The sequence below is a fragment of the Ammodytes marinus genome (assembly GCF_949987685.1).
Source record: "Ammodytes marinus genome assembly, chromosome: 18".
In the NCBI taxonomy this organism is placed as follows: Eukaryota; Metazoa; Chordata; class Actinopteri; order Uranoscopiformes; family Ammodytidae; genus Ammodytes; species Ammodytes marinus.
Window position 1 is genome coordinate 1,325,669 of NC_137222.1, and position 12,500 is coordinate 1,338,168.

Consider the following 12,500-nt stretch of genomic DNA (forward strand, 5'->3'; position numbering starts at 1 on the left):
ACCTACAACTCTGATGATTTGATATTGAACTTTTTAAGACTTAAGACTTAAGACTTGTAAATACCTGATGAAACCCACTGTGGTAGATGATATCCTAAGAAAATTATGTAAATAAATCAACAGAATTGGAACTTTTTGCAAACACAATGAATTTCCTTTGGGTACATGAGTGCAGACAATAAAACACAGTAAAGGAAAAAAAAAATTAAAAATCAAATTAAATAGAAGAATTAAGTTTAAAATATAAATATATATTTTTAAACGTGTCAAATAAAATGTGTGAAATAATATCATAAATAATATAAAATGTGTATAAAATTAATAGAACATATATGTAAATGAAAATGTGTAATTTTAAGAATTTAAAATAAATAATACATAATTAATGTTAAAAATGGTAAATTAAGATAAAATAGAATAAGGAAAAAAAATTAAAAGAAATCTCTACGTTTACAACAGTACTGTAGTAGTCCACATATAATCACAAAACCTCTGAGAAAAAAAAGGCTCAAGATAATATAAATTATATATATATTTATATAAATTATAACAATATAACTTAACATAACATGAAAGTTGTTCATTCTTACTTGTACAGAGGCCGGCCAGTTTGTGTTCATTTGTCTGTCTTCGTGATGGTAACATTTAAACTGCAGCTCCAAGTCTGGCCTGAGGGGGGAGACAGACACACACACACACACACACACACACACCGTTACACACACACACAAAGGGTGGGGTTAGCAACAAATACAGTCTACGGTTATTATTACACATTCCTCATGCATCTGGTGTTTTTACAAATTCACTCGAGCAAAGAAAAACAGAGAGTGAGGTCAACTCCTCTAAATCCACACTGCACCATCGTGTTATTTTACCAGAAATCACTAAATATCTTGACTAAATTCACTGTTATTTTCCACAAAATGAACCATTTATATTCCCCATTCACTGCCATGATTCAGGCTCAGGGTTAGGATTCATATCATAGTACATTATATTTTATATTCTATGCTTTTTTATTGTATGGTGTCCACGAAGTCTATTTGTTTTTATCACTATTTTTGCTCAATTTAATCTAGATTTTATTGTTTGTTTCAATAATTTTTTAATATTTATATATATTTTCTTTTTATATTTGTATTTATTATTATTTATTATTTTAAACAGTTTAAAGTGAAGTTTTTTTTTTGGTAGATTGTTTGTATGTTGTGACGGTGCAAGTGTTTGTTTGAAAAAAAGATATATATAATGAAAAATATATAAAAAAAAAAAAAAAAAAAAAAAAAAAAAAGAAATAAACACCAAATAAATGTGTTTTTCTACAAATTAAACTCACTAAAATCGAAGTAATCTTTACCTGAGCATGAGTGTCTTGTAGACGGACTCTCGGAGCTGGAAGGCGTGGTTACTAACAGCCAGGTTGTGTTCCAGTCCAAGGTTTACACTAAGTCTATTTGTTTGTATCACTATTTTGCTCAATTTAATCTATATTTAATTATTTATTAATTAATTTGAAACAGTTTTAAGTGAAGTTTAATATTTGGTTGATGATATTTTGTATGTTGTGATGTGCAGGTGTTTGTGTGTGCTGTGAAAAAAATAAAAACTGCAATAAACAAATAAAATAAAATAAATGTTTGGGCTCTTTCTGTACATTTCAGTTATTTGTTTTGTTTTATTGTACACTTGACATAAACAGTAAATTGACCTAATTAAAATTGTATATATTTTTTTTTTTAGATGTTTCTTATTTTAATTAAAAACAATGAGAGACATGATAAAAACACCATTGTGTGGGGGATTTTTAAAAAATATTTAAACTGTTCTAAATAAAGTATAATTTTTAAGTGTTTTTGTATATTATTATGTAGATAAAACTAATCTTTACCTGAGCATGAGTGTCTTGTAGACGGACTCTCGGAGCTGGAAGGCGTGGTTACTAACAGCCAGGTTGTGTTCCAGCCTGAACGGCTCCAGCACCACGCCGTCTCTCACTGGGAACGTCAGCCGCAGGTCGTCACTAGGGTTACCTGGAAGTTTCACAATAAAAGAGGAATGTAGGGGTGAATTTAACCTGAGAAACGTCACCGGAAAGATGGATGGATGGATGGATGGATGGATGGATGGATGGATGGATGTATAGATAGATAGATAGATAGATAGATAGATAGATAGATAGATAGATAGATAGATAGATAGATAGATAGATAGATAGATAGATAGATAGATAGATAGATAGATAGATAGATAGATAGATAGATAGATAGATAGATAGATCGATAGATCCATCTATCTATCTATCCAGCAAGATAGATAGATAGATGGATGGATGGATGGATGGATGGATGTATAGATAGACAGACAGAAAGCCAACTAGCCAGCCAAACAGACAGACAGACACACACACCCACACAGACAGACACACACACACACACACACACACACACACCCACACAGACACACACACACACAAACACAGACAGACACACACACACACAGAGCTGTTTCTCACCTGAGGAGGGCTGTTGTGTGATGATAGGTTTGGTATCAGGAGACAGATAGGGGGGCTTGCTGTCCTGTGTGAGATAGGGGGGTTTGGTGTCCTGTCCCGGGGAGAGATATGGAGGGATGGAGCCCGGGGTCATGGGAGGAGTCGGGTTTCCCCCCATCGGAGAGGTGGGGTAACCGGGCATCACCCCGCCCCGCCCTGGCTGAAGAAGAAGATTTAAAGCAATAACATGTAAGATTTTCTGTCTGAGGAACCAATACTAGGGTTTATAAATTCACTGTTCATTATGGTTGGACGGCAATACGGTAATATGGTATTTATTTAAAGCGATAGTGCGTAACTTCTGTCGGACAGGAGGGTGTTAGTAGTAAAACTAGTGGTGGCTGACCAAGAATAGTGTTTAGAACTTCACATTAGGGTTGATTGATTGATTGATTGATTGATTGATTGTCTTAATTTCGAACATGTAAGCAATGAAAACAAAGTTGGGTGGCGACACCAGTTTGTAAACGCTGCCATACTGAGGAATACAGAGAGAGTTTTGTGGAGCTGATTGGGCTTAATCAACATTGTGACAACTTTGTTTGGCGATGGCTTGAATGCAACCGACATTCTTTTATACAAAAAAGTTACGCACTATAGCTTTAAGAACAGTTGTCAAGCTGTATTTTTCTCCTTGTTTTGACTGCACTGTCCTATACAAAGGGCCTTAGTTGAGGGAGTAGAGATCTTACCCCGTTGACAGCAGCCTGTGTGAAGGCGTTGTAGCCTCCTGCTCCTCCTGACGGCAGGTTGCTCTGACCGTTGAATGGCTCAGACTGAACAACACACAGAAAACGTTTTAATTCACAGTTAATCGTATTTATTAAATGGTAAAATGGTAAATGGACTTGACTTATAAAGCGCTTTTTAGACGATTTTCTCAGCCCCAAAGCGCTTTACATTTCTGACCACATTCACCCATTATTAATAGTGTTTTAGTCAACAACACATGTTTGTTTTTTTCCTAAAAGGTGGAGTCAGTGATTCTGGAGAACGCTTGCTGTCAAAATGAATTTTTTTTGTCAAAATCAGTGAATATCTCCTCTTGATCCGCTACCTGTCCGTACTGTGTGTGCGCTGAGAAAGAGTCCAGTGTTAATTCACAGCCTAGGCTCTGTAAACTCGTATGTAAACAAAGGGGACCCACCCTAGCTAGCAACATGCACTGTACCTTTACAGAGCCTAGACTGTGTATTAACACTGTATTTTTTTCAGCTCACACAAACAGTACAGACAGGTAGCGGATCATGAGGAGATATTCACTGATTTTGACAAAAAGTGATTTTGACAACAAGCGTTCTCCAGAATCACTGACTAAAAAAAAATCGAATAAATCGAATAAACATTGCAGCCTATATTATATAAAAAAAAAAAATAATAATAATAATAATAATAATAATAATAATAATAATAATAATAATAATAATAATAATAATAATAAAATAAAAAAATAAAAATAAAAATAAATCTTACCTTGTAGTACTGTGGAGGGTTAGGCTGTCCTGCTCCTTGGGTGAACTGAGCCTGGTGGTGGGGGGGTCCCTGTCCGTACTGCCCCATGCCAGGCATCCTGTTTGGGTAGGAGGGAGAGGGGGCACAGCGCTGGGGTACAGGGTTACCCGGGGGAAACTGCAGGGGCTGGGTGGGGTAGCCAGACATACCCCCTGATGCATACTGCTGAACTGGGAAACCCTGTAGAAAGAAATCACATTTATTTGGTGTTTATTAATGTTTATTTACACAGACAGACAGACACACACACACACACACACACACACACACACACACACACACACACACACACACACACACACACACACACACACACACACACACACACACACAGCATACTATTTTGTACAGCTCTTCATCTGTCATGACATTTCATATTAGTTTAAATAAAAAAAGTCCGAAATGTACATTCAGGTGTTTATTTGACTAAGCCTTGTCTGTTTGCGTCTGTATATTTCTCCTATACAACCATCTTTAACGGACATTATCTCAACATTAGTTTTATTTTTTTTCAATACTCTGAACCAGAAATCTCAACTTCTAAAGCACTTACATCTACTAAACTTTCCATAATCATTCTCAGCACTATTCTGAAGGTTATTACAGAAGGATTTGTTCATATGTCGTTCACTGTCTGATTTATGAGACATTTTCCTCTTAAAAACACGTCGAAAATGTTTTACTTATAAAATGAAAAAAAGGATGTATCTAAAAATTGCTCTGACCTCCGAATGGTAGGGGCGTTTTAACCCCTGTTGCTGCCCGCCTGGATAGCCCCCGTGTTGGGGCATTCTCTGTGCCTGTGAGGGGTGGTTGGGGTACAGTCCTCCAGAGGGGGGGCCCGGCCTGGACGAAACCATCCCAGCACCGGGCACCATTCCTGGGGGACCACGAGGGCCGCCGTGGTGGGAGAGGAACTGGGTGCTGTAAGAGGAAGCTCCACCCATCTACAGAGAGAGCGGAAAGGGAAGTAGAGTGAGAGTGTGTGTGTGTGTGTGTGTGTGTGTGTGTGTGTGTGTGTGTGTGTGTGTGTGTGTGTGTGTGTGTGTGTGTGTGTCTAAGAAAAATATTAGGATTCCAAGTTTCTATCTATCTATCTATCTATCTATCTATCTATCTATCTATCTATCTATCTATCTATCTATCTATCTATCTATCTATCTATCTATCTATCTATCTATCTATCTATCTATCTATCCATCTACAGAGGGGAAAGGGAAGTACGTCAGAGAGAGTACAGGGCAATGTTAGGGAGGGGATGGTTAGAATAACATACATTGTGTGTAGTATCTAAGAATCACACTGACAGATTTATTCACACTGAAAATAAGCAGAAGTCATGATGAAGTTTATTTGATGTTCTATCTATCTATCTATCTATCTATCTATCTATCTATCTATCTATCTATCTATCTATCTATCTATCTATCTATCTATCTATCTATCTACCTATCTATCTATCCATATCTCTATCTAGTTTAACATTTCTGTGTGCTGCTATTTTGTCCCTTTGAGGCACCCTTACCTGGCCATAGTTCATTTCCTGGTTTTGCTTTTCCTGTATGGCTTGGACCGTTGCCGTGGCCGTGGCGGTTGCCGTAGCAGCGGCGGCGGCGACAGCGGCGGCCGCAGCCTGAGTGAATTCTGAGGACGGACGGACGCCTCCGACGTTACCGGGGTAACTGGGAAGAGAAGACATGCAAACTCAGTGAACCTGTGTGTGTGTGTGTGTGTGTGTGTGTGTGTGTGTGTGTGTGTGTGTGTAAAGAGAAGACATAAACCCAGTGAACCTGTGTGTGTATGTGTGTGTGTGTGTGGAGGGGGGGGGGTGGTAAGGGGCTGGGTTAGGGTCTACATCAAGTATTGGAATCACAAAAAGCCAAGCATGTCAATGACTGTCCTCACAAGTATAGCCGTACAAACATGTGTGTGTGTGTGTGTGTGTGTGTGTGTGTGTGTGTGTGTGTGTGTGTGTGTGTGTGTGTGTGTGTGTGTGTGTGTGTGGTTTAGTGATGACTCAGAGTGGTGGGTGACAGCAGCCATGTTGACATGTGTTGATGCAAAGTGCTTCATAATAACATACCACACTCCTCAATTATCAAAGTCATTTTGCCGTCATATTTTAATTTTCTTTCATGATGAGAGCATCAAAGCCAGAAGTGAGCAATAATGTGTGTGTGTGTGTGTGTGTGTGCGTGTGTGTGTGTGTGTGTGTTTGCGTGTGTGTGTGAGTGTCAAAGGAACAAGTAAACAGGTTTTAATTATGTTTGAAATAGTTGCTGCAAATACACTCAAAAATAAGTCAACATATGTCAACACTTCTCTACCTTCTACATAAGCAGCTATGCACAATAAACAGTTTACTTTTACTATTTGGGGGAATACGTCTGTCTGTCTGTCTGTCTGTCTGTCTGTCTGTCTGTCTGTCTGTCTGTCTGTCCGTCCATCTATGTATCTATTTGAAAGCAAAAACAAGCTAAAATTACATTTGAAAGATGGGGAAAATATGTTTTTATACAAATTTTTGTTCCTTTTTAATCATATTTAGACATACATTTTCCGCCCAATTCAATCCAGAAATCCTCCTACCTGCCCCCATAGCCCTGGTTTGGGTTATAACCAGCGTTTGGTCGTCCATACATGAGATGCTGTGGGTAGCCTTTAGCCATGGCCTCTCCATAGGCCTGTTGTCCCATGAACTGAGAGCCAATAGGAGGCCCTCCTCCAGGCATCATGTGACCACCTGAGCCCTCGCCCGGACCCATGGCTGATACGTACACCTAGGAGGGGAAACAAAAAAATTATGGTTGCGTTCCGAATCGCATACTCTTTCTTTTTTCTATTCTACATACTACATTCGATGATAAAAAATAATCTAGTTAGGATGCAGTAGGCATACTATTGGGACATACTTTATTCTCTTATTTCATCATAACATTGCGCCTTGATCTTGCCTCTTGCTTTTATATCCGTCGCATCCCCGTTTGTTTTCATACGGAGGCTTCGTCGATGTGACGTCACTTCACGTGCGCACTGGATTGTGGGTCAGAATCGCCCAAATAGGATGCAGTTTTCAACACTAACAATCTTGGCCGCATGAAGTAGGACATCCGGGTACTTCTAACCATCCTAAATCTGGCCACAAGAATCGGGACATCCTAAATCTTTTTTCTACCATACTATATAGTAGAAAGTATGCGATTCAGAACGCAACCCATGTTTAAATTTTTTTTCAAGCACTGGTCATTTTTTGAGATTTCTGTCTATTTATCTTCCATAACATGTCTTCTATCATACTAGTATACATAAATCAAAGGTTTATTTGACTAAACCTTGTCTGTTTGTGTCTGTATATTTCCCAGACATTATTTAAACATTACCGGTAGTTTTTTCAATGCTCTGACCAAACCTTTAGATTGTGCCAAATTTGCATATACATACATTTCTCTAAAAAAATTGTAATACAAAACCATTAACCATTTCATCACAATTGGATTCTTAAAAAAAATAAAATAAAAAATGATTTGCTTATTTTTAAATTGTAGCTAATTTACATAAACCATTAGACACACACACACACACACACACACACACACACACACACACACACACACACACACACACACACACACACACACACACACAGACACACACACACAGACACACACACAGTACGGTCCATGTGTTACCTGGCTGTGTGTGGGATTGGTCACGCCCCACACTGTGGTTACTACAGACAGAGATCCTGGATGCTGATTGGTTCCTGGTTGCCAGGCGACTGGGTCATTGAGATAGGGGCCGTCACTGCTGCAGGAGAGACACAAGAGATGAGTTAATGACGTAATGCATTCACACACACACACACACACACACACACACACACACACACACACACACACACACACACACACACACACACACACACACACACACACACACACACACACACACACACACACACACACACACACACACACACACACACACACACACAGTATCAGTTATAATGCATTCTCACACACACACACACACACACACACACACACACATTGTATCAATAATAATGCATTCACACACACACACACACACACACACACACACACTGTATCAGTAATAATGCATTCACACACACACACACACACACACACACACACACACTGTATCAGTAATAATGCATTCACACACACACACACACACACACACACACACACACACACACACACACACTGTATCAGTAATAATGCATTCACACACAATTAGGCTTTATTGTACTTTTACCAATTTAATTCTAATTCCAGCCACTCTACACCTCCGTCTAAACTGTTTAAATGTTTCTCTTTACCGGTTTGTTGTGTATTTGATGTATTTGCGTTGTATATTACGTATTGTTGTTGTTTTTGTTTCTCGACATCATTGCAAATGAGGGTCACCCATCAATTGAAATCTGGAGTATAAATAAAGGTTAAAGGGACACTGTGTAACATTTTAAGTAATTTATTAGCTAAAATCAATATCCTCAGTCATAAATATGTCCTCATTGGTGTAAAATCACCTCTGCCAATAATCTGAATTATCCTCCTGAGCGGAAAATTACAAATATTAATATTACATTTTGTCCATTGAGAGGGTAAGTCTTATGGAGGCGTCCATGTTTTTGAAATGTCATCAGGTGCATTGTTTAAAATTTAGAATTGTTCTTGTCCTTGAAGGCCACTGTAGCTTCTGTTATTATTCAAAAGGGGTGGGGTTACCCAGGGAGCATTGCAATCTAGAACTTTCTAGAACTTTCTAGATGATGTCATATTACACACTGCACCTTTAAATAAATAATCACACATATCAGTAATATCAGTATCACCATGTTTTATTATGTATAGTTAATGACGTAATTCATTCACACACATAACAGTAATATCACCATGTTTTATTATATCATCAATACAAACAAAAACAGTGTGTAAAACGTCATTAAAGGTCACATATTCTGCTCATTTTAAGGTTCAATATTGTAATTTGGGTTTCTACTAGAATGGTGCTGTAATGTCCACAATGCCCTGATAGGCCCTGAATCTATGACGTCATAAGGGCAGAGAAATCTGACTGGGGTTTTTAAAGTGAAAATCATAAACATGTTGTTAATTGTAATCTTTTATTTGCTTGTCTGTTAAAGCTGCAGTGCGTAGAATTTTGGGTTTTATTTCCTAGCAGATTTTGTAGAAACTAATTATAATATCCACAAGTACATTTAATTAAGTGCATAATAGCTGAAAAAAATATTTTGAATATTTTTTTTTCCCCTTAGAAAGGGTCTCATATATGTCCATATTTCTGCATATTTTGGACCAAGGCCTAGTGCCGCCATCTTGAAAGTGTCATAGTTGGAATGTCATCAGGTGCATTGTTTAAAATGTAGAATTGTTCTTGTCCTTGAAGGCCACTGTAGCTTCTGTTATTATTCGAAAGGGGTGGGGTTACCCAGGGAGCGTTGCATTCTAGAACTTTCTAGATGATGTCATATTACACACTGCACCTTTAAATGCAATTTTCTAATGTCTAATCTTGATGTATGTCATGCCCCTGTAAAGCACTTTGAATTGTGCTATAGGAATAAACTTGCCTTGAATTAACAGTGAACATCCAGATTCACTTCAAACGGAAAAGGTGACATGGTTTACTTGAGGACGCTGACCCTAAGGTCCCTTCAGTCTGTGTGTGTGTGTGTGTGTGTGTGTGTGTGTGTGTGTGTGTGTGTGTGTGTGTGTGAGTGAGTGAGTGAGTGAGTGAGTGAGTGAGTGAGTGAGTGAGTGAGTGAGTGAGTGAGTGAGTGAGTGAGTGAGTGAGTGAGTGAGTGAGTGAGTGTGTGTGTGTGTGTTTGTACCTTTGTGGATTGGAGTTGAGGTGGTTCATCGGATGAATGGGGGGATCATTGGTGAGCCCCCACTGTCCTCAAAAGGCCCTAGACACACACACACACACACACACACACACACACACACACACACACACACACACACACACACACACACACACACACAGTTAAGTCATAGCTCATTTACCGCACAGCAACAATTTATCATTTCTATAGCTCACACTGTGAGCACAAAGACACCGCTCTGCCCTCCCACTCAGAGCCACATGCTTTAATCTGTGTGTGTGTGTGTGTGTGTGCGCGCGCGTGCGTGCGTGCGTGCGTGTGTGTGTGTGTGTGTGTGTCTGTGTGTGTGTGTGTGTGTAAGATTGTGAGTGTGTAAAGGCATCTTTTTGAGCACCAATTTACGCTTTTAACCATCGTAACAAGGACATTTTGCCTGGTCCTCACTTCTTCAAAGGGCTGTTTGAGGGTTAACACTAGGTTTAAAGGTTCAGGTATGAATTAGGTTTATGTTAGGGTTAGTGTAAGGGTTGGGGTTAGGCATTTAGTTTTGATGGTTAGGGTTAGGGTAAGGGGCTAGGGAATTTATGTCAATGAATGTCCTCACAAGTATAGCCATACAACCGTGTGTGTGTGTGTGTGTGTGTGTGTGTGTGTAAGTGTGTGTGTTTTTGCGTGTGTGTGTGTGTGTGTGTGTGTAAGTGTGTGTGTTTTTGCGTGTGTGTGTGTGTGTGTTAACATCAAAACGTTAGCCTATCGCGGGCTGCTGTAGCTCTTGATAGCGCTCAGTAGATGGGGGGAGGGGCGCTGAGGCTAAATTTAGCTCGCCATGATTTCAAAAGGAATTTAAAGAGAAGAGAGATGTGAAGAGAGAGAAACACTCTTGCCTCAGCTGCGCACACACACACACACACACACACACACACACACACACACACACACACACACACACACACACACACACACACACACACACACACACTCAAGAATATTTCATTCAATAAAACACTCACAATGCATATTTATCTACCACTTTCCCTGATGTATCCCATTATTTCCTACACCATCAGTTTTCTTTCACTGCTGTGACCAACAATTTCTATCTTGCTAAATTTGCATATTTATTTAAACATTTTTGAAAAATTGGAATACAATACTACAGACAGGTGGCGGATCATGAGGAGATATCCACTGATTTTGACTAAAAAGTGATTTTGACAACAAGCGTTCTCCAGAATCACTGACTGCACCTTTAAAGGAATACTTCACCAATACGGAAGCGGCGTTCTATCATTATAAAATCGCTATTATAATATAATGAATGAGGTTTTTCTTCCCTCAGTCTTCCCTGCTGTCCTGTTAATCCTAACCCTACATTTTACCATGTGATGTCACATTAGTAAAATGTAACCTTAGACAGTGAGACCATAAAACACTCTTTCTGCCTTTTCTCAGGCTAGGATGAACCGATTTCTAAAGTGTTTTGCACATTTATACTTCATAGGATCTCAGAGTTCAATACACCTTCATATTCCCACCGGTGAAGTAGGTCTTTAATCACATTCCACCACTGTATAAATGTCATAACAAAACACAGTCTGAATTACACTATTGTCTGGCAGCTAATACATTGTGTAAAGTGTTTATTTGATGAAGTAGCAACGGAAGGATTTAATCATCTCAACTGACTTGCTGTCAAACCCTCAAACAGTTCATACACACGTTACAATAAAATCTGTTAGTCCACACCGATTTATATTGATTATTTATGAGTTTAATTGCATTTCATTTTTTAATTCCGATAAAGGGTTTTTTACTGGGAGTTTTTTCTCAGCCGAACTAAGGATCTAAGGGCAGAGGGTGTCATACTGTATGGAATGTAAAGCCCACTGAGGCAAATATCTATTTGTGATATTGGGCTATATACAAATAAAGATGATTTTTTATTGAATTGCTTTCAGGCTACAGATGTTACCAGCGGCTTTAACAATAATCTATAGAAAAATACAGTATGTTTGGATTAGTGTCAAGAATAACTGTTTCTAGTTATAAAATAAGTTTAAAAGGTGGAGTCAGTGATTCTGGAGAACTCTTTTTTTTTTTTAGATATTTTTTGGCATGTTTATGCTTTATTGATAGTGTAGAGACAGAGTTTAAATGGGGCAGAGAGGGGAGTGACATGCAGAGAGCGACCGCGGGCTGGAATCGAACCCGGGTCCGCTGCTGGCCGAGGCCCATGGGGGGGACGCCCTACCAACTGAGCTAAGGGCGCCCCATTCTGGAGAACTCTTGTTAGCAAAACCACCTTTTGTCAAAATCAGTGAATATCTCCTCATGATCCACTACCTTTCCGTACTGTATGTGCGCTGAAAAAAAAATCCAGTGTTAATACACAGCCTAGGCTCTGTAAACTTGTATGTTGCTAGCTACGGTGTGGCCCCCCCTTTGCTTACATACCAGTTTAGAAATTTTGACAAGAAGTGATTTAGTCAACTAGTGTTCTCCAGAATCGCTGTCGCACACATTGTAGAAAAGCGCTTACTGGCAAAGTTAATTTATTGA

The 12,500-nt window shown here is 38.9% G+C and overlaps 1 protein-coding gene across 3 annotated transcripts in view; it reads right to left on the reverse strand.

The window, feature by feature from the left end:
- zmiz2 (zinc finger, MIZ-type containing 2) overlaps positions 1-12,500 on the reverse strand; it is a 24,368-nt gene that overhangs the window by 9,557 nt on the left and 2,311 nt on the right. The window contains exons 2-12 of one of the 3 annotated variants that reach the window (XM_080047129.1): positions 9,945-10,022; positions 7,756-7,870; positions 6,656-6,846; positions 5,592-5,748; positions 4,792-5,013; positions 4,028-4,246; positions 3,247-3,330; positions 2,516-2,714; positions 1,892-2,033; positions 591-669; positions 65-94 (exon numbers count right to left, since the gene is read on the reverse strand). In XM_080047129.1, coding sequence (XP_079903255.1) covers positions 65-94; positions 591-669; positions 1,892-2,033; positions 2,516-2,714; positions 3,247-3,330; positions 4,028-4,246; positions 4,792-5,013; positions 5,592-5,748; positions 6,656-6,846; positions 7,756-7,870; positions 9,945-9,973 — 1,467 coding nt within the window. In that variant the 5' untranslated portion in view covers positions 9,974-10,022. Of the gene's footprint in view, positions 1-64; positions 95-590; positions 670-1,891; positions 2,034-2,515; positions 2,715-3,246; positions 3,331-4,027; positions 4,247-4,791; positions 5,014-5,591; positions 5,749-6,655; positions 6,847-7,755; positions 7,874-9,944; positions 10,023-12,500 lie in introns of all 3 variants that reach the window. The other 2 variants (XM_080047128.1, XM_080047130.1) reach the window with 2 other exon arrangements.